We start from the raw sequence: 26,871 nt of genomic DNA, 5'->3' as shown, positions 1-26,871 counted from the left end.
TTGACATTGCTGCTATGAACATGGGGGTACATGTGCTCCTATGCATCAGCACTTCTGTATCCCTTGGGTAGATCCCCAGCAGCGCTATTGCTGGGTCATAGGGGAGTCCTACTGATAGTTTTTTGAGGAACCTCCACACTGTTTTCCAGACCGGGTGCATCAGTTTACATTCCCACCAACAGTGTAGGAGAGCACCCTCTTCATATTTTTAATGGCGTCATTTTTCCTATTACTGATTTGTATACAGTCTTTATATTGTGGATGCGAACCATTTGTTGGTTTTTCTTTAAGAATTTTTTAAATGTTTGTTTATTTTTGAGAGGGAGGCAGAGGGAGGGGCAGAGAAAGAAGGAGACAGAGAATCCAGAGCAGGCTCCAGGCTCTGAACTGTCAGTACAGAGCCCAATGCGGGGCTCGAACCTGCAAATGAGGAGATCATTACATGAGCTGAAGTCAGACACTTAACCAGCTGAGCCTCCCAGGCACCATTTGTTGGCTTTAAATGGTGCAGATAGCTTCTTTCACTCTGGCTTGTTTCTTTCACTCTTCGGATGTTTCTTGATGAGGAAGATATTTATGAGTTTTCTTCTTTGCAGACTGTTTCCCTTACATAATTTAAAGCCACAGCTAGAAAAATGTGACCTCCTACTCTTGTTAAGCACAGTGTACGGCTCTCTAAAGCTTTGTCCCAGCTTCAACCAGCACGTCTCCTGCTGGGAGACTCATGGTCTTTCCTCCACAAGAATTACATTTTGTTTCTCTTTTTCCGCTGTATTTCTTTTTCTTCTTTCAGGAACTGCTTTTGCTTTATGATAAAACAGAACTGCCTTTCCTCACCTTTGCCTCTGGCTTACATGTTAGGGAGGGTTTTTGCTTTCTTCTTTTTTAAGACTCTAAGTCCCTTACTTTTTGCACCTGTTTTGAGACCATGAAGCCAGAGAATGCTGTGTTTTATAGAAAAGCAACAGGCCAATCAAGCATTCCCTTCCCATTGTTTTTTTTTTTCTCCTCTTCAAATGGTAGTGATGGGAAATCTTTGAAGAGGAATCCAGAGTTAAAATGCACCTAAATGAAAATATCTTTTAAACAGTAATTCTACTTATAATGGCTTCTGTGTATGAGTATTCATGGACTACCTCATTTGGACCCTTTAAAGTCTAAGAACTTGGCCCCATTAATAACCTCAGTTTAGGGGCGCCTGGATGACTCAGCCAATTGAGCATCCGACTTCAGCTCAGGTCATGATCATGCAGTTCACGAGTTCAAGCCCTGCGTCGGCCTCTGTGCTGACAGCTCAGAGCCTGTGGGCCTGCTCCCTCCCTCTCTACCCCTCCCAAACTCACACTGTCTGTCTCTGTCTCTCACTCAGTTTACAGATTGGAACAACGAGGTTCAGTACCTTTCCAAAGCCACACAGTGAATACACACTGGAGCCCAGATGCCGAGTGGGCTCCTCTGGGCTCCAAAGCTCAGTTCTCTGCCCTGCTGCCTTGCTGGTGAAAATACATCCTTCCTCTTTGTAATTTGGATCAAGCCAATGCAACCACATTCTAGCCTCCTGCTATGAATAGTTCAGTCTTAATGTAAAAGTTAGGTAGCTTCTCCTTGCCCAGTTCTTCATTTTGGAAATAGATCTTTGAAGCAAAGTGTCTCCTCAGTGCCTTTGAAGGTTGTCTCCTCATTCTGGAAAGTGTTGGTTGCATCTTGTTCCCCTCGAGCCATCAGGAGGACCATAAGGTTTGGGATAAAATGTGCTGGTCTTTGATGCTTAGCAACAACCTGGTCTAGAATTGTATAATGTAAAAATCATTTTAAGTCCAGATTTCCCTTTTAAATGCAGCCTGCTCTCCCAGCTTAGCATCTCATGACTGCGTGGACCTAAGAGAGTCCAGAGATCAGAATCTCTGGCTGCTTCCAGATCTTCTTTCTGTTCATTAGTTGAAAACTCTTAGTTTCTAGACTACTGATCAAATCTTCACAACTCTGAGTGGGAATTGGCCCATTTAGGGAGGTGGGACCCTCCTATGGGAAGCACGGTTAGGACTCAGGATATTGTGCCGAGCCTCTGTATGGAGGGTGGCTTGTTGGCAGGGCATGGGACAAAGTCGGGGTGGAGCGTAACCAAGGGTTCCCAAGTCTCTTAGATTCCTGGCTTATGGCTGGAGAGGAATCACAGCTGTCATTACCTGGCCTTTCAAAATGTCAGTAGCACCATGCCTTGAGCAGCACAATTTACTCTGGTTGATTTAGAAGCTACCTCCATGTCGTAGAGTTGTGTGCGCCGGAGGAGAAAATCACACAGAAGCCGGGGGCGGGGCCCGGCTCCCCTTGCTGGGTGAGGCACCTTCAGCGCTCCGGGGACCTTAACAACGGTGAGCGCACTGCCTCGGGGCCCGTTGTAGCTCACTGACTTGTCATTTGGGGGTGACTCTTCTGCTTGCCTTCTCTCCTTTACCAGAGGGTCTTGTCTTCTTGTGCTCCCACTTGACTATTGATTACCTCTCGCAAAGGGACTTCCCTTCACATTTAACTTGAAAATAGTATTTTCTCAATTTTATGGCTTCTGACTGCCACCCGCCCATTGCTTCTCTCCCCACGTAGGAGCTGCCTGAAGCATAAACAGCTGTTTTCTGGGTAATTTTCCACATTGCCTTTCAAACATTTAGCAGTAGCGAAGGGCTCTGGGAATGATTGCCCCCGCCTGAACCAGCCGTCCGCAGACACGGCTACAATGGCAGCATGAAGATTGGCTGTTTAGGGAGTTCAAAGCTTAGTAATTGCAGGGAGCAATTTGCTTTCTCTCCTCACTGGTGTCTGTCTGGAGACAATTGCAGAAACTTGTAGGGGCATCTGATAGAAATCTTGTCCTTGGAGTTGGAGACAGAAAAGAAAAAGAGAAGGAAGCATAGTTTCTTTCCTTGGTTAGCTAATTTCCAACAATTTAGCTAAATTTTCGCCCACAGAGGTCTCAAGAAGACAATTATGAGTGTGGCTTCCCCCCCCCCCCGTACCCCCCAACTTGGGTAGGTTGTGGGAGAAAGCAAGTCTCATAGGTCCTTAAGGGCTCTTTCCCAGTGCTGTCACTCCAGGGAAGTGTCACCACAAGCTCAGTTGGAAGCAGTCCTTTGTGTCACAGGAGCTCAGCTAGAGGCAAGTTTTGACCAAAAAGTCTGAGCCCAGGAGGTGGAGCATGGCTGGGCCCCGGCTATCTCTTGCCAGGGAGCTCTGGACAGAGACTGTTAATGTCGTGATGGCTGTGTAGGGCCTTTGTAGGTCCCCCTAATGTGTGGGTGGGGGTGGCGGAAGGGGCAATGGCCTTGGAGGCAGCAGCCGGGAGCACTGTAGCCAAGGAGTTCACGGGAGCATCTTAGAAATTGTCACCATGAGTCTCCTCCATTTTGCCTCCAGATTAAAGAGTCCATTTTTGTTAAGGATGCAACTTACACCATATTAAACTTTAAGACGGTAGGGAAGCTCTCCAGCTGCTCCTCGCCTCCTTTAATAAGCCCTTAGTTAGTCATCACCAAGAGAGTCAATAAATATCTGTTGAACTGAATAGAATGTATATACATCTTTCTTTAAAATACCTAGTTTTTAGCGTTATCATATTTTGTGACAGAGTAGGTGTGTGGCCCACAAAAACAGATGATATTTACTTTCTGGCCTTTTATAGAAAAGGTTTGCAGAGCCCTGGTTTGGAGGGGTGAGGGCCACTGGGCACAGGGTACCTGCTGTGCACAGGGTGTTTTCCTCTCTCCTGTCTCTTGCCTGTCGGATTCTAACCTGCCTGAGCATTTGGTCCATCACCCAGATCTGCCACAGAGGCCAAAGCCGGCCTGAAATAAAGACCTCTTTAGAAAGGAAATCTGGGGCGCCTGGGTGGCTCAGTCAGTTAAGTGTCCGACTTCAGCTCAGGCCATGATCTCACCGTTTGTGGGTTCAAGCCCTACATCGGGCTCTGTGCTGGCAGCTCAGAGCCTGGAGCCTGCTTCCCATCCCGTGTCTCCCTCTCTCTCCGCCCCTCCCCCACTTGCTCTCTTTCTCACGCGCTCTCTCCCAAAAATAAATGAACGTTAAAAATTTTAAAAAAAGAAAATCTGTCCCTGTTTTTGTTTTATGTGTTTTTCCCGTCTTTAAATATAAACCCCACTGAGGGCCACATGTGCTTACGGTTACCACAGGTGTGAGTAGCTTCCAACACTTTCTAATAAATAATCATGTTTAAGCTGAGTATTAGTGGAACATTTTTCTGATAGTTTTTAAACTGGTAATTTATTTTCTTGGAGAAATAGAACCCAAAATGGCGTGGTAATGAACTGCCGTTGTTGTTACGGGACTTATTCACATTCCAGTGAGGAAGATTTATGTTCCCAGGTACTTTTTAGTCGCAAAAGACTTAAGAATAACGCGTTCCTCTAAAGAGCAGAGAGACAGTGTTAATAAGCATGAAAGGTCTGGGTTGCTGTGCTGGAGTGAGTGGTCATAATTTATTAAGTATTTTCTCCAGTTCTGTCTCTCGGGCATCACTGTTACGTGGCACACAAGGGCCAGCAGGGAGGCGAGCCGTGACCCCTATCGCATGTGCATCTAATTTTTAATAACGTGGGCCCTGGGTTTGTGAAGGTGTGTGTGCTCGCATAATGACTCATTAGGAGCCACCCGTGGCCCGCTGTGCTGTGGGGTCAGGGCTGAGCTTACGCTGCAGCTGGGGGAAGAGGCACATGAGTCGGGAGTGATTGACAGGTAAGCCTGCAAACCCATGCATTTCTCCAGGTGGTCTCACTGCGAATGTGAAGGGGCCCCGCCTAGAACCTGCTTGGATGCTGTACCTATTGTCCGCCGACTCCTACTTCATCCTCCGAACTACAGCTTCCCCCAGCAGTCACGAGGAGGTCTGGTGCAGTAGCATGTCCGCCCCTGCCACCTGGCCGGGGTGTCTCCTGAGATTTCACTTTTTCTCCCTTCTCTTCCCATGCTCTGCCTTCACCCACATCTTGGCCCTAGAGGCTCAGCTTCCCTGGGCTTTGTCAAGGGTGGGCCTTTGCCTTCAAAAGAGTGAAGTTACTCGTTGGCAGAAAAAGTCATGCTTTCTTCACATACAGTTCTCATTCAACCAGTAGCTGTTCTGGGTCTCTGTTGGCTGCTCTGAAGCAGGCTCCAGGCTCTGAGCTTGCTGTCAGCACAGAGCCCAACATGGGACTTGAACCCACGAACCGTGAGATCATGACCTGAGCTGAAGCCAGACACTCAACTGACTGAGCCACCCAGGCGGCCCTCAAACAAGTTACTTAACCTCTCTGAGCCTCAACTGTGAAAGGTAGTCGACATCTCCATCCTTGCAAAGTCGTTGGGATCATTGTGAGGAATAATCAGAGATAAGTGTAGAGCGTGGTGCTGGGGGGGGCAGTCGATGTTCAGTAGACATTTGCTACTTCCCATCATGGGCTGAACACAGGCTCGAGTTGCTGTTTTCTTGAATCCCCTCCCCACACCTTAGAAAATGGCAGGTTGCCAGCACCTCCCTAGGCCCTGGGTTCTTGGGCTGTTGCCCAGTGGGTCCATTTTGGACCTGTAGGAGACTGGGAGGTGGAGGCAGGAAGGGCAGAGCCTCTTAGGACAAGCCTTTCCTCAATCAAAGCTACCCATGTCTAGGGAGCTCTGTCCCCAAGGAAAGGTGGCAGGTGCCTCGGTGAACCTAGATTTAATGTTGCCATTGGATTCTGAACTAGCTTTTCTGGAGGTTCTCCATTTATCCAGAGCATAAATGGTCTAAGGACCTACCATACCCCCGTCAGTTCATGGCAGCTTTCAGGGCAGTTCTAGTCAAACGGAGACCCCTGGGATTTCAGAGACCCTCCCCCCCCTCACAAAAGAGGTGGATTTAGTGCAGCATTACTGCCTCCCTCTTTTGGTGCTTGGTCTGGTACTGGACGCTGCTGAATCGTAAGTAGGCAATGTCTTGGCATCTGAGGAGGCTTCATCCCTACCTGACAGGAGCCAGGAGGATTAAGGTAGAAATTTCCTCTGGCCCAAACTCTTTTAGGAGCCCTCACGAGCTGACGAAGGTACCTTTAGTGGCTGACTTAGACTCTGACAGCTCCCTCTCAAGCATACATGTCTGTTTGCATTATCACCTTATTACGAAGGCATCACCTCCTTCCTGCTGAGTCTGTTCCCACTGATAGCAGGAGTATGGGTCCCATCAGGAGCCCATGTAGACGTTCCCAGCCAGGACGCCTGCAGACGGTTGGATGGACTGCAGTGGCAGCAGACAGATAATGAGAAATCCATCACACACACGTGCTTGCTTGGAGCTCTGAATCACATGCATTAAGCTGTGAGTAATGTGATTACTTAAGTGCCATTTTATTTACACTTTCTCACAGAGCCGTGGCTGCTGCTCTTCCAAAGCAGCCGTCACCCAGATTTCATTGCCTCAAAACCTCAGAGTCAGGATGGCAGTATCACCGCTCTCCTAATCCAGAGGACACCAACAGTCTCTTGTGAAATCTGTTTTCAGCTTAGAGCATAGGACACACGGAGGTCAATTAGAAAATATAGTTACCATTTTTGGGCACATGCTGGGCATTTTGCATGTATGTTCTCAGATAACCCCTCCAGGCCACCCTGTGGAGTGGGCACCTTTGCCCTCATTTTACAGGTGAGAGGACTGCAGTTCACAAAGGTTGAATCACTGGCCCAGAATCACTTAGGCAGTGGCAGTGGGGACATCAAGAGAAGTTAGTGGTGAAGAAACTGCCATAGTCTTTTATGCCTTTGTCTGTTTTTGATGGGGAAGCAGGGGCATTGATTTCAGCTCCAAGCTGGGTTAAGAGCTGAATTTTGTGAAAAGAGAGATGTGAGAAAGGAGCTGGGAGGCTTTGATGGGTAACACCAAAATAACCCGTGCAGTCTTGTTCCCAAATAATTCCAGCAGGCAGCGCTGACAAGGTGCCCCCAAATCTAGCTGTGATTTGTGTGCCCTGCCGGCAAGTCAGTTGAGGTGTCTGAGCCTCGGACGCCTTATTAAATCGAGCCACAATTTGGGTTAGTTGTTGGAGCCAGAGCTGTCACCGCCTCATGGGTACATGTTTGATGTCTGCTGTGAGCCCTGGGCTCTTGTCCTGCGTGTTTCTGCCACGGGCTGTGGACTAGTGAGTGAGCTGAGGGTCACCCCCTGTTAATCCGGGGTCTTTCATTCCTTAACAGGGTAGCCGAAACGCCAGAACAAAGGAACAAACGGATGGTAACCCTGGGTGTCAGCCCAGAAACAGCCTAATGATCAGGGTTCCTGGTTCCAATCAGGAACCTTTCCATTGGAATGGAATGTTGCCAGTCATTGTCCTTGGTCATGACCCAAGAAGTGCTTCACTGCTACTTCCTTTGTCTGGGACATGGGTACATTTCTCAGCCCACGCTGTTGGTCTCCATGGATCTTCTGCACATTTTAGTGCTGTGTGAATTTGTGTCCCAATGATTTTACTCCTGTGCCCCAGAGTTTCCCGCCCTGTAATGTTTGAGTAACGTTGTCCTCATTTTCCCTATCCCAGAGAACTTTGAGTGAATGAATGAGTACACAGATCAGTGAGTAGACCACATACAGATACATGAAGTAATTCATGTCATGTTTCTGTTTTTAAGTTCATTTTATTTTGAGAGAGAGAGAGAGTGCAAGCAGGCGAAGGGCAGAGAAAGAGGGAAAGAGAATCCCAAGCAGGCTCTGCCCTGTCAGCCAAGAGCCTGATGCGGGGCTTGAGCTCACAAATCCTGAGACCATGACCTGAGCCAAAATCTAGAATCACATGCTTAATGGACTAAGCCACCCATGTCATGTTTTTTTAATTGAAAAAATAATAAAATAGAAACAGCTTGATATTCCCCCAACCATTATAACCATTTTGATTTTCTTATAGTCATTTTCTATATATATTTTTAAAGTTTATTTGTTTTGAGAGGGGGGTAGACAGAGTGCATGAGCGAGGGAAGAGCAGAGAGCCGGGAGAGAGAGAATTCCAAGTAGGCTCCGTGCTGTTAGCTCTCAGCCTGACACAGAGCTCGACCTCACTAACTGTGAGATCATAGCCTGAGCTGAAACCAAAATTCATACACTTCACCGACTGAACTACTGAGGTGCCCCACCCTGCACTTTTCTATATTTTTTTTCTTTCCTTCTCCCTATGGGTTGTAGACACTACTTAGGGATGTTGAGATACCTAGAAAATGTGACCATGCAACTGACTGACTGAGAAGGTGATTTTAACGAACGGGACCCAGCACCACTCCAGAGTAGGAGCCACATAGTCCTGGCACGTGTGTGTCGGTGCCATGGCTGCTGTTTTTCCTTCTCAGGCCTTGGAGGAGGTGGGCTCTGGGCCCCGAGATGCTGTGCTGATGGAGTGGATGGAGTAGATCCCCTTGCTCAGTGGGGCCTTAAAAAAATTTTTTTTTAATGTTTTTTATTTATTTATGGGAAACAGAGACAGTGCGAGCAGGGGAGGGCCAGAGAGAGAGGGAGACACAGAATCGGAAGCAGGCTCCAGGCTCTGAGCTGTCAGCAAAGAGCCTGATGTGGGGCTCGAACCCATGAACCGAGAGATCATGACCTGAGTGAAAGCCGGATGCTTAACTGACTGAGCCACCCAGGCGCCCCTCATTGGGGCCTTTTGACTGCTTTTTGATTTTATGGATTCTTCTCAAGTCTTCATATGTGATTTCTTCCAGGAATCTTCCCCTCACACGAAAAGGTAGCTGAGCTAAAGAATTTGATCTTGGAGATTTTTTTTTTTTCCTAGAGCTTCTATCTCAGTACCGCTGGGCATCAGGTGAAAAAAAAAAATCCAACTGAACTCTTTCTTGAATGCTCATAAGTTATTTCATAGGAAGAGGATTTTAAAGATATAGGACATAATTACTGTTTGTGTTCATATTAGGTCTTGCCATTTGAAGCAAAAATAAAAATAAAAGCAAAAGCAGCTTACTGCTTTGGTACATCTTGAATTCCTCTAGTTCATTATAGTCTAGTAGAGTCTCAATAGTAGCCTTGCTACTCTGTGAAAATTGCTCCTACTTATGTAGAGCTTTCAGGCATAGTTGATTGACATAATTAGAATCACTGAATTTTGGAACTGGAAGGGACTTGCATTATTATCAATGTTCCTGATATTTTCCCAAATAATACATGGAAAAAGCATAAAAATGAAGGTGTTATGATGGTTTTTGCCGGCAAAGTGTTCCTCCATGAGAACTAAATACATCTATTGAAGCTGTGTTTTGTTACTGTGTAAATGATTTTGCTTGATAATTTTGCCCTGGAAGGCTCTGATTTTCAAAGATAGGGACCAGTGACCCCTGGCAGTTCATCTCTCTCCCTACCTCTGTCCCCTGAAAACTAGAGCAGGACCTTTTAAAGGCTTGGTGAGAGCCTTGACTGTCATCACTAACTGAGGGTTGGGAAGAGGGAACCTCCGGGGTCCTAGTTCCCAGAGCATAGTCACATGGCATGCCCTTTGTTCTTGGGGAGCTCACCTCCAAACGGAAGGATGTTTAATACAGGGAAGGGGTAGCACGCTGGCACTGCGTCTCTGCAGGATGGAGAGGGGGCAGGCATGCAGGTAAGCTGGTTTCGTTTGGGGTCCATGATGACTCTCCCATGTGCTTAACAGGTGGATGGTGACTCTTGGCTAATGAGGTTCAAGAGCCAGGGTGCGAGCTGGCTTTCTCCCTGGGGGTGGCATGCATGGGTCAGCATGGCTCCTTTAGACATAGAGTCATTACTAAGCCTTCCAGCTAGAGTGGACAGACTGTAGTGATGCCAGCGACCAGCCACGGTAGCCAAAGAACTTCCTCATCCCAGAGAAAAGGACAGACTGAGCAGTGCAGTGATGGAGGTGGGGTGGGGTTGGGAGTCCCAGAGAAAAGGTGGCTGATGTCTCTGGTGTCTTGTCTCTATGGCTTCATCTGGGTTCTGGGTTGGTTGCCGTTTGCCTGAGCTGATGGCCATTACAGCAAAGACTCATGCTTATTGCTCATTCTGGCTCCTCCACCTGCCATACCCTGTCGCACCCCACTGCCTATTCTTTGCTGGACACTGCTTTTCTGTTCAGACCCACCTTGAGTCCCAATTCCTATGGAGAGTCTCTTCTGGTTGCCGGGAATAATGAGTGGCTTCCTTTTCTGTTATTGTGGATTATTTATTATTATTGTTGTTATTGTTATTTTGAAATCATCGCATTACCAGGTAGTATTATGCTTAATCTGCTTGTGTTTCTAGGTCTCTCACCCCTGGTCAAACTATGGGCTTCCTGAGCATAAGCGCTGGGTGTTTCTCATACCTGTTTTCTAGCACCAGGGCAGATAGGAAGCAAGCGTTGCATAAGTAATGATTGTGAAGATGTAGAATGGAGTTGTTCAGCAGTATCCCTGGTTTCACTTGGACTCCCTCTAATGTGTCCCACAGAGAGTGAGCCCAGCATGCTTCAGAAAACACCAGTTTGATGGGACCCACCTGCAAGGAAGCCCCCCAGTGGCTCCTCAATGCCTTAAGGTCTGCATGTCTTTAGACTTCGGGCCTCTGCCCCAGCCTTTTTGACAGCTTCGACTTGACTCTGTCTCTGCGGGTGCTCCCGGCCCCAAATGAGCATGGCCAGATGGTAGGGATTTCCCTGCAGAGGAATGGGATGGCCATATGTTCATGGGATAGACTTTCATGCAGATCCCACAAAATAAGGGCTGGACCCCTGTTAGGGGACTCAACACACATGGCTCTTACTATGAGGACAGCTCTCGCAGTGTCTCTGGGCTTTCTGTCTTCTCCCTGACATAGGTACATCTTGTCTTGAACCAAGAGGTCCAGTGACCAGGTTCCCCAGTGTGGAGCCTGGCTGCAGTGCTTTGTGGTTTTCTGTTTCCCAAGTGTACCAAGCATCGTTTTGGGCAGTGCTTGGGGTGAGAGACTCTGTTATATCCATCTCAGAGCTGCGTAAGCGCTTGCTGAGTGAGAGGAGAGGCAGCTTGTCTCCATGAGCAGGTGTCCATTGGACCCGGCATCTGTTGGGAGTGTGGGCCTGTGGGGATCTTCAGTTTTAGAGGGTTGTTCTGGTGAGCCTCGGTTTTAGCAATGGCTGGAAGCTTAGAATGGGGGCACCTGCCCTTCTCCATGGAGGCCTTGGTGGTGATTATAGAGGTAAATTGTGGCTCAGGAGTGTGGATCCATTTTTCAGCAGGCTTTCCGGTTCTAATTACCTCTTACCGTGGGGAAGTGTCAACTTCACAAGTTGTAAATATCAGATGAGTACTCTCAGATCCTGACACTGACTCCATTGGTGTGGACAAAAGACGTCGAACAGACTTGTTTCTGGGGCTCTCTTGCCGGGGAGTGTCTGCTTTGTCAGTGGTCCTAGGGCCAGAGCCTCAGGATGCAGAGGAGGGTGGGCAGGGTGGCTGCCAGGACACTCGGGGACACAGTGAAGGGAGTCTTTATTGCTACGCTTCCCAGATGTTCCCTTGAAGAGGCGAGGCTGAATGGCAGGGCTGGGAGGAACTGTCGCAGGCCTAGCTGCGCCGCTAATGAAAATTTCATGCGAAGTCTGTAGCCGAGGCTTCCTAGAGAGATGGCTGGTGCCAAAGCCGCCACCTCCTCCATGCTGTGCCTTGATGTTGCACTGGATACTTCACTTTGAACTGGGCCCCAGGGAGTGCTGGTGGCAGACAGGTGTGAGCACTCAGTCCAGAGCACACAGCGGCCGAGAGCTTCTGAGGGTGCTCTGTCGGGGCTCACGGCCATGGTTCTGAAACCTGGCCACCATCTTGAGTAGGGGTGGATCAGGGAGTCAGGGTGTCCTCCTCTTGGATCCACGTGCATGACAGATGGACTTGGGATCCAGTCTCACAAAGACCTTGTAAGGCAGGTGTTTATACCTGCCATTTCACAGATGGGGAAGCCGAGGCATCAAACACACATGGTTCATGGCAGCAGGAGAGAGGGCCTCTTGGGAGGCCTTTGGTCCGTGTGCTCATCTCCTGTCCCTGGGTTTCTCCTGCTGGCATCTTTCCAGGGTTGCCAGCCCCATGGTTTCTCTGGGATCTCTGTCCCCTAAATACCTAGCGTGCCTTCCTTTATATGGTGGCACTGAGGTGACATCGCCTAGTGGTTAGAGCATGATCTTTAGACTTAGGCAAAAGTGAGTTCAAATTCTCTTCTGCCCCTTACTAGCTGTGTGATCTTATATAGTAATTTCCCCACTCCGAGCTCCTATTTCTCCAGCTACCTCACAGGGGTCCTCATTGTCCCTCTTTTAGCGGGTTATTGAAAAGGCCAGGTGAAATAAAACACAGGGCTTATTAGCACAGTGCCTGGCACATTGTGCCCATTCACAAATAGGAGCTGACATTATTACTGTATGATTAATATTAATACTAATCTTTGCTTTTTACGGGTTTGATGTGAACTTTTCAAGGTGAACTTCAGTTTGCTACAAGGCCTGACTTTGAGCACAGCTGTGGTGAGCCAAGTTATGAAGGCTGCTCGTTCTTTGGGGGTGGCTGAGGCACGAGTAGATGTGGGGTCGGGGTGTGGGGCAGAGCTCTACCTGCAGGCTTCCGATGCAGCCTGATCGACCCAAGACCCGTCAGCGTCACCCCGCCAGTCCCACATTCCTGTTACTGCCCCACCTCGTTGAAGTCACTGCCTGAACAGCAAAGGGGAAGGAAGAGCGAGGAGTCCATCTGAGAACGAGGTTCTCTCCTGGGCGGCCGGAAGATAGAGGTGCTGTAAATAGAGCTGGGAACGCCTTGAGGGGTTAGCCTGGGATTGGAAGAGTCACCTCTGGAAGGTCTGGATGTTGACAGAGCAGCCTTTGATGGGCTGCGTCCGGTTTGCTACCCTGGGTGGACCTGACCGTTCCTGAGTTGTCCCTCGTTTACTGTGATTGAGTCGATGTGTGGCTTCCTTTAGCCAGTGAACATTAAAATCATCTGGGGAACTTAAAAACAACGATGACAACAACAACAGCAACAAACGATCCTCCTGTGGAGGCCCAGACCAGTGAGACAGCAGCTCCTGGCTGAGGCATCCGTGTTGGGAAAGCCCTCCAGGGAGCCCAGTAGTCAAAGATGGCAACATCTGCTTTCCCCGGCCCTGCGTTCAGCACCTCCCATGCAGGGTGGGTGTGGTGGGGGAAGGGGGAGGGGATCGTTCATAGTGGCGCCTTATACTCTAGAAGGTAGCATCTGGCTGTTGATGGGGGTTGGCCAGCCTAGGGGTGGGGCAGGAGTGGCCTTCACAGAACTCTTTAACGTGGAATTTGTGTTACTTGGACTTGGCTGAGCCTCGTGGTATTTTCTGTGTATAACTAGAATTTTCTGTGAGGTGAAGGCTCACACGCCACAAGATGGCAGGGCCTCCTTTTGCTGTACCAAATACCATCTGTTTTCTCCATCCATGATGATGACACAAATGTCACCTGTCGAGAGCTTGCCCAGTTCCCTTATCAGGATATAGTTACTTATAATACAAACTTTAATTCAGTTAAATTAATACTTAACACTGGTTCAAAACTTACTGGATGCACAAACCACTCTGTGGTGTGTTACCTTTTTATTGGTGTGTGGTTTTTTTTGTTTTTTGTTTTTTTAAAGACAGGGTCACTGAATCTTAGAGACTATAAGCCTGACCTTGAAACAGAGACATGCCTGGAACTCAAGTTTTCAAATTTCACTGATTTTTTTTATTTTCCTAAGCGACTCTTCCTACGTGATGCTAATAAAATTACATGCATTTAAAATACTTGATAATTATTGTTACCAGATACAATGGGTCTCCCTTCACTTGGGCCTAATTGGTAAGATTCAGATGCACAAGAAGTCACATTACTGAAAATTTAAACCTATTACAGTTAACTCTTGAACAACATGGGTTTGACTGTGTGAGTCCACTTGTATGTGGATGTTTTTAAATATAGTACAGTCCTATAAAAAGCCACCTTCTAGGTGGACTTGTTTTATAACGAGATAAGAGAAGGATAATGGAAGTGTGGCTCTTGGGAAGCAGAGTGATTGTGCAGGGGCCGCGGAGTGAGCGCCAGAGGAAGAATTTAAACCCACATCTGTGCCAGAGCCAGTCTTGTTTCATCCTGTCTTCTCTGCCTTTGCCTCCACAGTTCCGGCTGTTTCTCTCCTCCTGGGTATTCAGAAGGCACCTCTTGGTTCGCACAAATATTTTTACAATATTGCTAATAAAGTCATGGATGGGGATTGCTTTGAGTCTGGGGGTATCCCTTGGCTTGGTGGAATACACATGGAGCCTCATAGACCTGTTCATATTCCCAGAACAAAAACTAATGCAGAACATACTTGGAGAAGGAATCTCACACTTGGTTTTTCTCTCTGAGAAAAGAACAGCACAGGGGGTCACTTCCCACAACCTCAGCTTGGATGGACAGATGGGGAGACATAGAAAGTCCCGAGGAAGCCGGAACTCTTCTCTGGTGGTTAAAATGCTTTAATTGGCTAGAGGTGCCATGAAAGTCTTACTCATGTTGTGTGTTTGTAAGACCTAAATTCATGTCTTTCTCAGATTAGACCCTTCAAGCTATTTTGGAGCTGCAAGGCAGAAGGATTTCTTTGCAGAAATGTAGAAGGTCTCTTACTTGTGGTTTCTGATGTCATCTTGGGATTTTTAATGAATTTCACCCTTTAGACCACTGTCATAGGAAATTATTCACTTGAAATTCTCATAGATCGTAATCATGACTGAGTGTTGGGATTTAATCATAATTTTGCTGCCTGGTTTACAATAATGACATGGATCACTAGAGCACTCCGATTTCTCTCCACTTGTGTTATTCTACCCAATACTCTAATGTTTTTCCCCACGAACTTAATGAACAATGGCACTTTTTCAAGGGTATGATGGTTGGTGACTTAACATAAAATATCTGCTTATGACCTTTGTAATGTTATGATAATATGAAAATTTGATGCAATTATCGAAAATGTTTACATTCCTTCCTCTTGTTTGATTCTTTTATTTTTTTTCTCATTTATAATGCTTTCGTACTCAGGAAGTTGAGGTAGGTTTTTGACTTTTCAACTGTATGTAGACATAGCATCCAAATAGTTGCCAAATAAAATGTAAATTTCATTCTTAATCCTAAATCTCAGTGGTAAATATTTGTTTGAGTTCACTGAACCAGCACCGCACACATTTATTTTTCATTGGTATATCCAGGGGATGCAATTTATCAAATGCATATAAACAGTCCATTTGCTGCTTTATCTTTTCTCATTAGTTATAGTACAAGTATGATTGTCAGTTATTATCTGTGTTTTACTGGTGTGTTATTTATTGAAAGAGCAGAGCAACTGACATTGTTATTTTCTAAATCATTTTGTCTAGGGCCTACAGGACTTTATACCAAATGTCAGACCAATTTATCAAAGAATCGCTCTATTCAGGAAGAAAGTGATTTAGAGTGTCTGTATAAACATACACCCCAACCTGTGTTTACACGCAGACCGGTAACAGTTAGGGGAATTTCACAGGAACACAAAGACGGTAAAGCTGGAAAAGCTTACTTCTGTTTTACACAATTTAGGTAGGATTCATTGTGTGCTTTTGAGTGATGCCTGGGGGAATAGGCAGGTGAGTCTGACCTTCCTTCCTTGCTCAGAGGTAGGCTAGGCTCAGGAATGTGGCCGTGATATGTTCACATGGAAATATATTCGTGCACACAGCTCCCACTTGCTGGCATGCATGGTTCTCATGAGCGGGGTGTGTGGAGGGCCCGGTGGGGTCTCGGGTCACTGCACAAGCTGGGCCAGTTGGTTGAGCCCCTTCATGCAGAAGGATTCCTCCAGGGGCGGGGGGAGGTTCTTTGCCAGGACAGGCCCGGTGGAGTTCTATCTCACTTGCCCAGAGATAGAACTGAAAAGGGTTCAGAGATGAGGCACTTGTATGGTAAGCCAGCTCCTTTCCCAGTAAATGAATGTTTTGTACCTCCCAGTAGCTGGAGTAGTAGAAATTCCCATTGCATGCCAATTAAAATTGCAATCAAACGTCGAATTATACAGCCGGTGCACTATATAATGTCATCTGGGAATCTCACCTTTTCAGTGACTTCTGTTATGTTTTAGAGATATTCTTTCCACCTGCTGATTGGCCCTTCCTCCTGTTCTTCCCAGTCAAGTAGTGTGAAAAATTAATGAACTAGTGTGCACTGAATCTTTTGGTGAGCACTTTGCTTACAGTCCCCTATTCTCTTTGTCAAGGTTTGGGGTTCAGTGAATGGGGATCTACCCCATCTAGGGTCTGCAAACCCTACTTTAGTCTTCCTGACCCTTTGCATTTACCCACAGCAGGTGCACAGATGACCCCACAGAGGCTGTCTGCCTTCTCTTCACCTGCCTGCCTGCCTTCTGTTTGAGTCCCTGGTGCTCACTCCTGGTTGAGATAAATGAGGCTCCCATCTATTTGCTAGGCTGATGATTTGTATTATCTCAGGTCACCTTCAGATGAAACTGCAGGGTTCAAACAACTTAGCTAAAATATGTATGAAGGAGAAGTGATGTGTTCCATGTGAGCTAAGTACTACCTGGAGTTTCACGGTAGATAATAAATGACATCACCACATTCCTAAGTGAAACTAAGGCAAATTGAGCTTCCTAAGTAGTTTCCATTTTGTCCTGTCACCCCATCGCTGCCTCAGAGTCTGTTATGACATTCTGTGGAGCTGAAATGAGCCCCCCTGGAAAGACAAATCTCTGGGGAATATTTGAGCTAAATTGCATCAGCCATTTTGGGTCTTGGGGACAGTGAAAGAAAAATGTAGGTTCCCATTCAAAATGGGATGGAACTATAGATTTTCCAGTTCATTATGATCCTTCATGATGAAGAGACTTGAGTCATTCAAATTATAGCAGGAATGTTTTTTTTGCATCATTTCTTGTTAGGGAGGTTTAAAGATTTTATTGGAAGGTGAGTTACAGAGCAGAATAATTGTATAATAATTGTATCCTAATAAACAATATTTTTTGTATATGTTTTAAATAGATTTCCTTTCCCATGAACGTTTATAAAAACGTATCTCTAAAGTAGTCAAAAACCCAGAGTTAAATTCCTTTGACCAGTTCCTGGGTGCCAGTAATTTTATAGGATCCTTTTGTATGTTAGGATATTTAGTGAGACATATAGAGAAATACAGTTTTTTTCCTGCACTGATCAGCTTCAGAGTTTAAAGTAAGTAGGGCTGTAATCTTTCCCATCTTTGATTCTTCTTTAACATGAGCACCTCTGCCTTCTCTCTCATCCTACACAGGTAATGATGTGTTATTTTCTTTTTATTTATTAAAATTTTAAAACATTTATTCATTTTGAGAGATGGAGAGAGACAGAGCATAAGTGGGAGAGGGGCAGAGAGAGAGGGGGAGACACAGAATCTGAAGCAGGCTCCAGGCTCTGAGCTATCCGCATAGAGTCCGACACAGGACTCGAACCCACAAACTGTGAGATCATCGCCTGAACTGAAGTCAGATGCATAACCAACTGAGCCACCTAGGCACCCTTTTATTTATTTATTTTTTTTGAAAGAGAATGAAAGTGGAGGAAGGACAGAGAGAGAGGAAAAAAGGGAGAGAGGGAGAGAGAATCCCAAGCAGGCTTAGGACTGTCAGTGCAGAGGCCAATGTGGGGCTCAAACTCCCAAACTGTGAGATCATGCACTGAGCTGATATCAAGAGTTGGATGCATAACTGACTGAGCCACCCAGGTGCCCCACGATGTGTCACTTTGTTAGTGTGATTTTTATGCTGATTTTTCATGCTTGCTTCCTATAACTTTATCCTTCCTTGAGGTATCTCATGATTTTGGACATAAGTCAATGTGCTCAAGTTTGAGACTCTGTTTAAACTGATAGGTTCTCCTAGATGTTAACAGTCCCTAAAAAGTTGGATAACTTTCATTTATGGAGTGGTAAAGTAACATGGAACCAGCCTTTCCTCATATGGTGAGAATTTAGAGGAAGGCTCTTCTCAGCCCTGTCTAGCAGAGGCCTGACATTATACTGTGCACTAGAGCCCATAAAATATACATGTGGTAGTAACACTGCCATCCTTCATTCCTTAGCCTGCATAATCCAGTAATAGGAGTTACTGAATTTAATAAATGACTATATTTAGATATGCATCTTTCTTTCTAGGTTTATGCTTTAAAAATTAACCGTTGCTGGGGTCCTTGCACGTCATTTTGAAAAGTCTCCTCACTAGATGATAAAATTCTCAGTTGAGAGGCCAACTCAGACACACTCACACCTCCTGGCAAGTGTGTGCCTTTCCCCCACGGTCTGAATTTCAGCAGGTGCCTGAGGGAGCATGAGAGGCAGTGGCTCTTAAAGTCCTGAACTGTGCACACAGATATCTGGAAGGAAGTCTGGGGTCCATGCAGCAGGAACACTCTTCAGTCCACTGCAGCCCTGGGGTGGTGTGGGGACAGACGCGGTGCTTCCCACCGTGGGAAGTGCAACTCTGAGAAAACTGGCAGAACGTCCCACGGCACCGGAAGTCATGGGTCTGTTTTAGGAGAGCATAAATAGGATAAAGGTTTATTAATTTGGATAGAAAAGAAAAGCCAAGCTGGGGTGGTTTCTCCCCACCCCCACCCCTACCTCCAGTCTTGAGCCCCGGAGAAATGACAGCCCTCGTGCTGATAGAGTGTGGGTTCAGTGCCACCGACGGTTGTCCTTCTGATAAGTGGGATTCCGGGATGAGCACGTTCTCAGGAGGTGCAGCTCTAGGAGAGGCAGTCTTTTATCTGTGGCTTTTTTCCACTTGAGTTTAGATGTTGCCTCCCTGGAAATCCTCGTAGACGTGGAGTGGATTGACTGATACGGCACCTGCCTGCATGGACTTGCTGCGTGTGCAGGCCAGTAAGAGCTGGCGCATTCAGTGTGGCGGGGTGCTCTGTGCGCCCGGGCGGCCCATCCTCCACATTGCTGCCGCCATGCCTCCACCCCGTTGCGCGCTGACCACCCCCTCCCCCGACCCCAGCTGGGCTCTGGTTCTACCGTGCTTCCCACGTGTTCATGATCTTGGCCTCTGATAGGGGTTTCTCTTAGCTCTAGCCAGACAGTTACATTCAGGGGGTTGTCTGCTCCAGGCTCGTTGGTTTTTTGCCGAAGCAATCCACTTTCCTAAAGCAGAGCAAAAGCAGTGGGTTGCAGGGAATCCTTTTCCTTCCGTGCTTGGCCTTGCAGGGCCTGAAGAACTGCCTTTGCATAATTAGTGTTCGCTCAGGGTGCACTTTCACAGTCTCGGCAGCAATTAGGCAGTATTTTTGGCCTTTGCAATCAGTTTAAACTATGTGAATGCACATACCTGCTTCTAGGACTGCAAGGCTTTGTATTTAAAACAGTGATTTTCCCCCCAAGAAATTTGTAAAAATGGCCATTGTAGTTAACCTGGAGAAGTGACAAGGTCTGGAAGCATGCTTCGTTCCCGTGCCATCCCGGTTACAAAGGAGCTTGAAATCATTAGGGAATATTCAGTTCTTGAGACTTACTCAAACCTTTCTTTGACATCAAAGGGAATGTGGCAAGTGAAATTAAAGTAAAGGAACTTGTCTTCAGTTTCAGTCCTTCCTTGTTGGACACACATCCTTAAGCTTCCAAGGACTTCCATGCCTTAGAACAGCGTGCTCAAATGGAGCACCTTTCCCAAGGATAGGGATCGGAAGCTGGCCTCTGTATGTGAAGAGGGCATTGATGGACCACGGATGGAAGGATGGATGTTACTTTTGCTCCAGGACAGATTCTTCCTGGATTCATTCTTCTCCTGTCCTCGTGCCAAGCAGAATGCGTCGGCGACGTGCTTGTGTCTAGAGCTGAGAGGACATTGGCCATCCAGCTGAGAAACTGGGTGCTACATTTCCCACCTACCATCCAGTCCTTAACTTGGACTCATTTAACACTGCCCACTGAGTTTCAAACCACATAGTTCGCAAGATGAGGATTGTATTTAAAATCATAAGAGAGGAGATATGTGGCATGGCAGAGGGCTTGTTTTAAATTTTCTCAGTGATAGTTCATGGTGTGGCCCTCAGGGACTTCCTAACCAGATGGGTGAGAAGGTCAGTTATACCCTAACATTAAAGCCAGAGAAAAGTGGGCCAATTCCTTAGAGTTAAAAATAATTTAATGCTGAATCCCTAGGATCCATAGGAACCTGTTCATGTTTATTCATGCTCTGGAAAATGGAATCACTGCCCAAGAAGCAATATGTTGTGATTTTACTCTAAATCCAGTTTCCTAAAATCTATTTAAGGGCTTAGGTGAACTCAACAAGGATCTAATAAAGCCAGGTAATTGAACGACACAGAGGCCGATAAAATTCACAGGAGATCTTGTTGGAGATAAACTGCAGCAGGAGACAGCGTGGACAATAATTTAAACTAATTGTGCACTTTGATGTAAATTAGCTTCTCTGGAAGAGAAATTGAGGCCTCTTTGTAGGCAGCTTTCTCAAACTGTCTGCAGCACGCAGAGTACCTGCCAAAAACACAGACAGCAAATAATGTCGGGTAGATTGGGAAGGAAATAAACTGACAAGGTGTGCAAACCCTGAAACGGTGTGGGGGTGATAAACATGGGTGAAGCCTCGTCCCCTTGCACACCGGTGGCGGGGACAGAGTGGGTGTGCTGGGGGATGGTGTGGGTGGGTGAGGGCTGCGTGGGGTGGGGTCTCAGAGAATAAAGAGAGCAGGCAGCAGTGAAGGAGGAGCAGTTCTTAAAAGTGGAAAAGAGGTTCATGTAACTATGAATACGTGAGTGGCCTCCACTGACCCCTGGGAATTTCAAAGGAATGAAGTGTCTATCCTCTGGCTGGAAATTGATATAAGCAGCATTGAGCTGATTGGCTGGCCTTTGTTACTTTGTTGTCACACATCTAGAACACACTGTACTCTGCTCAATGTATGCGTTTGGTTAATGCTCACATTTGAACCGCCCTCTGCTTTTAACTTTTGCCAGTGTTGGAAAACTGGAGCTGCGCACCGCAAGTTACATGTCTCCACATGAAGGGAATGTTGACAGTTGAAATTATCAGCTGTTACAAACACGCAGGCCTAATCAGAAGCGAGGGCAGCAGGGCCTCACCTGGGGCATAATTGATAGCAAATCCACCTTGCGCTTGGAAGGTGTTTCGGTTTATCTGTCAAACCAAGAAGAGCAGCGTTGTTTCCACATTAGGCTGAAATGTTTTTTTTACTCTTCTCAGTGTTTAATCCATACAGTTTGAAAGACAAGAATTTGAAAAGTAAATTGATATTTTTGATTTCACATGAATATCAGTTTGGGGAAAGATTTCTAAGCCATTCATGCTTTCCTTTGTGTTTCGGGAGATGGGGAGAAAGGTGGGTTTTTGTTAGTTATGTGAGAAGCTTTCTGAAATCTGACCTTTGTTTTCTATTTTTTTTTCCCTTATATAGGATGATTATTTCAGAAACTGGAATCCCAACAAGCCTTTTGACCAAGGTAAAGGATGCAATGTTTCTTATCGTATATTCCGTGGGAAATGTGGCCTCATTTTTCCTTCCTTGCACACTGAACTAGTATACATGAAAAGGCCAGTGAACTGTCTTATTTTACTGATTGGTCGCCTAAAATGATGACAGTGATAGAAATTATTTTATTGGTTTGGTTATTTGTCTGAAATTGTCTTAGATTGTTAAAAATATATTGAATTGACCTCTACAATCATGGGATTTTTTAATTTTTTATACAACAACAAAAGAGCACAATGCTTATCACAATGACCTGGTGAGTTGTTGGGTTGAATCTAGTGATTTCATTCCTGGAACAGACTGTCTGGAATGGCTGTGCAATTGACAAGAACCATAAACATTGAAACTTTGTTTCTAGAAACAGGTTAATCCCAGGAGGCTTTCAAGGGCACTGATACTTTATTTGTTAAATAACTTCTTCATGGTTTCTAAATAGAAGCTTGATTCTGAGTCTGCTCAGTGACCGCAAGCATGGTCCTCAGAGACCTCTTTGCACGGACACCAGCAAGCATGAAGCCAGTCTCCTGATGGCCCTTGTAAATCATCACCACTGTCCTCCTGTGTGTTATTTAAGACACACTGAGGACCTGCCCGTGAATCATGTCCCTGTTTCAGTTGTCCATGTGTGGCTGCTGTTAGCACAGACGCTGCTGCTGAAAATGATGCTAGGTTGTACCTGAAGGATGTATTTGCAATTGATACTGAAACCTGGGCTGGGGGGGGGGGCGGAGTTTACCTACCACATATCAAAGATTCACATTTCTGAGGATGAGTTTCACTTCTGTGGCCTGAGTATTAGATGTGGTCATGATGGCCAACCTGACCAAAATAATAATAATAATAATAATAATAATAATAATAATAATAATAAAGCAAGGCATTGACATGTGACTTGGAGGAGGTAACCCCTTCTCCTCCCTCCTTGCTCACTTGAATGGGTTACTCTCACCTTGGAGTCTGGTTTTTTATTTAATATAAACAAAGTTGGTATTAAAAGTTCTACATTTGTGTTTGAGCTCATGCCTTCAAGTAGGGTGACTTTTTATTCATTTGTACATGTATTTATTCATTTTCAAACATTGAACTCCCACTGTGTTCACGGGGACCAAGTCAGGTCCAGGAATAAAGCACAACACTGTAGCGGTGCCTGGATGGCTCCGTCAGTTAAGTGCGCAGCTCTTGATGTGAGCTCAGGTCATGATGATATGGTTCCTGAGATCGAGCCCCACATGGGGTTCTGCATGGTCAGTGCTTGGGATTCTCTCTCTCTTTCTGCTCCTCCTCTACTCATGCTCTGTCTCTCTGTCTCTGTCTCAGTCTCTCCCTCAAAATTAATAAACATGAAAAGACCAAGCTGTAGTGGCAGCCTGGGGGAGCGCAGAGTAGAGCGTGGGGGAGGTCAGCAGTTCCAGTGGGATGTGTTAAGGGCTGTACAGCACGTATGTGCAAGCCAGGGATGAATCTGTAGGTGGGGAACTTACTGTGTGTTGCGTGTGTCTTGGGAGCAGGTGGCAGGGAAGGCTTTCCTTTGAAGATCAGCCTGGGCTTCTCCATATCTTAGCAGGTGCCAAGAGCCTTACTCCTTTGCACTTTAGCAGTGACAGAGCCATCACAGTAAGCATATTAAAGCATGCGAAGGTATTTGTAATTTAGAAATTCTCCATTCAAAATGGTCAGAGTTTCTCAACATTCCTTTTGAAAGGATATACCTTCACTTCAGAAGAACATGCAGGTACAGCCTAGCACATTCTCTGTCCGTGCCTGACAAGGGAGCATTTCTACAAACATCCCTATCAAGATTCTGTTTAGGGAGGCATCTCAGCTGACAGTGGCAACGAACTACTTGTTTCCAGCCCAGAACCAGAAATAGGTTCTTGTCCTGTAAGGATCAAATGTTCTCTAAATAACTGCCAGATTTATTCTTCTTCACGTCTCAGGAACAAATACTAAAACTTTACCAGGGGAAGACTTTTTCATTTTTAGTAACAGACATTAAGGATAATACTTGGAAGGTGGGTATCATTTGCCACTTGGGGATATACATGAGTTTCCCTTGATTTGGGCATTAACACAGAAAGTTGAAGCGTCAAAAAGAGCATGGTATTTAAATCTGCTTAACCAAAAAGCCCAAAGAGGGATTTTTCTCTCCTGGGAATGATGGCAAGCAAATCGAGCAGATTCCCGCCCCTGCTCCCTCTTTTTCTAGCTCTGCAGGCATGAAAACTGGATCTGCTTGGGTAAATCCTACTTAGATAAAACCTCATGACTTGGTGGTGTATAATTGAGGACCTTAGCCGAGAAGCCCCACTTTGTGGCTCAGGTGCTGCTGCTGTCGGCTGTTTATGTCCAGAGCCGTGGGGAGAGCAGGCAGAGCTGAGAAGAGCCCTCACTTAAAATATCAGCCCCGGCAGATGTCACCAATTACATTGTGTGCTGCTCAATAAAGACGGGCGGTTACTATATCAGTGCTGACACCACTTGGTGAAATATAAACCATAGGCATGGAAGATGTAGAGCATTTCATCTTCCAGATAATAGGAGAATTGCTGAACTGCAGTGAAAGTTGTCAGCTGCAGAGAGAAGTCATTTCCCCTCCTAAGCTGAAAAGGAATCAAACATGGTTCAAGTGGTTTTGGGGTTGGGGAAAACTTTGAGTTTGTAGAAATGGAACTTGTTGAAAAACATGGCAGGGCTTCACGTGACACCTACACATCGACGTGGCGGTGGACAGGGCTTTCTGATGGAGGTAGGGGCGAGGTGGGCTTCCAGTGTAGGGGAGAAGAAGGGAAGAAAGGTGGGTCATGAGAGTCTGGTAGAGTGTAGCCAGAAAGGTGGGTTTGACGCAGCTATTGAAGGACACTTCGTACCAGTGTATGAAGTTTGAACTTTGTTTTCTTGGCATTTGGGAGCCATAGAAAGTTTTGAGCAGAGGAGTGACATGATGAGGGCAGTATTGTAGAGGACTTAGCTTGGTGGCTCAAGTTGTGATTAGGAACCCGAGGCACACTGCTAAATGATGTCCCTGCTGCAGGACTCTTGGCTGACTCGTCCGTTGCGCCTTTGCCTGGGAGCTCTGGGCTTCCGCCGTTGTAGGTGGTCAGACTTCGCATCCACTCTGGAGCTTGATCTCTGAAAAGCCCCACGTAGTTCCCGCTTCTCTTAGGTGTTGGTGTGAATGATTCGGACACTCGTATTCAGAAAGTAGTTACTTAGCCATGATTATGCCCTCCGCCTCAGGATATTACTGAACTTTGAACCACAGGGCTTCATAGAGTGAGCACTTCTCATGTAGCTGACTCTAAGGCAGAAGAAGAGTGCCTCACTTGGTGGTCTCCTTCCGTGAGTTCGAAAACATCTTTAACCTGTTATCTTAAAGCAAATCATTCATGTTTCTGTCAGTGGAGTCGAATAGCCATCAACTTCAGGCTTTTCTAAGAAGCATTCTTGGCGAGATTTGGGTAAAGTAGTATGTCTTTTTTTTTTTTTTTTTTTTTAATTGTAATGACTTGAGGCCAGGAGTCCTCACAGAAGGGACATACAGGAGTTCAGAACTGAAGGGACCAGGTGAGACATTGTGAAGTCCACAAAGGCGGACACCCTGCAGGAAGAGTTGAACAGCTGCCCGGGTGGAGAGGGCTGTGGGCAAATGCAGACGGTTCTTGTCTTGGATGGGCAGTGAGAGTGGAGGCCCCAGCGTGGACCTCTGCAGGAGGTCAGCTGAGGCTGTAGGGTGCTGGAGTGATCGCAGAGTTTTGGGTGGTCACTCTGCCCTTCGAACACAGTCCCTCACCTGGTGTCTGACAAACCGGGGGCCACACAGTGGGTGTTGAGCAGGTATGAGGTGTTTGCTTCTGAAAGTGGTGTCTGCTCCAGCAGAGTGCTTCTCCAAGAAAACAGTCCCTGTCTGAGTAAGTTTGGGATACACACGCACAAAGTGTTCTCCTCCTAGAGATTGACAACATTCATTAGCAATTTAAAAGCTCAGAGAAGTCTTTTAGTAAAGAGGCCCATTTTATTTATTATTTTTCTCAATTTGCCTTTTAAAAAAATATTTAGTGAGTGAGAGAGAGAGAGAGAGAGAGAGAGAGAGAAAGAAAGAAAGAAAGTCAGTCCCAAGCAGGTTCTGTATCAGAGCCCGAAGAATGGACTTTATCTCCCCAATTGTGAGATCATGACCTGAGCTGAAATCAAGAATCATCTGGGCTTCCCCTCAATTTGCCTTTAACCGCATGCTTTTGTTTTCCTTTTCTCACTCCTCACCTATCTGGTGCCCAGAGAAAGTGCTGCATTCTGTGGGATACACTTTGGGAAGTGAGGTGTGGGGACTTGAGGTTTGCAGTCAGATTCTCCAGATTTGGAATTTGACTTTGCCAGTTCCTCGCCAAGCAATTCTGGGCAAGTTGCTGAACGTCTCTGCCTCTAAGCCTTCCAATCTGGCATGGGCACCAATGACAGCATTGGCAGGATTAAATGAGTTAATGTCTGGCATATAGTAAGTGCTTGATCTGAGCTGCCTTAGCAAGTAATTGATCTTTTTCATTCCCTCTTCTTCCCATTTACCTGTCTCTCTGTGTTGCTTCCCTCCTTTTCCACTCAGGTTTCACCTCTGTCTTCCTGTTCCCTTCTGGGGGCCTTCAGGGTTATGCTCTGAAGCTCTCAGGGCTAAAGGAGAGCCAGCCTGCCCTACGCTAGGTGGGTGGGTCATCGCGGTGGTACACCCCACATCCTCGTTATTGGAGCTGAAGAGGTTCAGGCTCCTAATGTGTTCGTTCCTTCTTTCCTCCGATCTACCTGTAAACAGTTATCAAATACTCTATGCTTATACCTGCTGTGCTGGATAACAGGGACCACAGTAAGAAAGACCTCTCCATGGGACGCCCCCAGTTATCAGTCATAAACCATCCGCCTAAGGTCTTAAGTAAGCGTAGAGAGTGTGTAAGTCCTGGAAGTGGGGGCTGGGAGCAAGAGCAGGTGTTGGTGCGGGTGGACTGGGTGAAGAGCGTTGGTCTGGGAAACTGGGAAATCCATAAGTTGGCAAGTGTTAATGTAAGTGAAATAGTCAGTTTTGTTTAATTAATTAATTTAAAGTTGATTTCTTTATTTTGAGAGAGAGAGTGCTAGTGGTTGAGAGGCAGAGAGAGAGGTAGAGAGAGACCCCCCTCCCCCAAGCAGATTCTTCACACTGTCATCTCAGAGCTTAAACCCACCAACTCTGCGATCATGACCTGAGCCCAAATCAGGAGTCAGACAGCTAACCCCAGGTTCCCAGACAACGTCATGGGGACATGTTCTGCTGTAACTTGGCCTCTCTGAGTCTCTGTATG

At 46.3% G+C, this 26,871-nt stretch overlaps 1 protein-coding gene across 2 annotated transcripts in view; it reads left to right on the top strand.

The window, feature by feature from the left end:
* The window catches only part of SPOCK1 (SPARC (osteonectin), cwcv and kazal like domains proteoglycan 1), a 500,742-nt gene that overhangs the window by 207,998 nt on the left and 265,873 nt on the right, over positions 1-26,871 (top strand). Inside the window, exons 3-4 of one of the 2 annotated variants that reach the window (XM_029941961.1) lie at positions 15,060-15,068; positions 21,473-21,518. In XM_029941961.1, coding sequence (XP_029797821.1) covers positions 15,060-15,068; positions 21,473-21,518 — 55 coding nt within the window. The remainder of the gene's footprint in view (positions 1-15,059; positions 15,069-21,472; positions 21,519-26,871) is intronic. The other variant, XM_029941962.1, reaches the window with a different exon arrangement.

This window comes from Suricata suricatta, chromosome 6, assembly GCF_006229205.1.
Source record: "Suricata suricatta isolate VVHF042 chromosome 6, meerkat_22Aug2017_6uvM2_HiC, whole genome shotgun sequence".
Classification (NCBI taxonomy): Eukaryota; Metazoa; Chordata; class Mammalia; order Carnivora; family Herpestidae; genus Suricata; species Suricata suricatta.
This window is presented reverse-complemented; position numbering and strand designations above follow the sequence as displayed.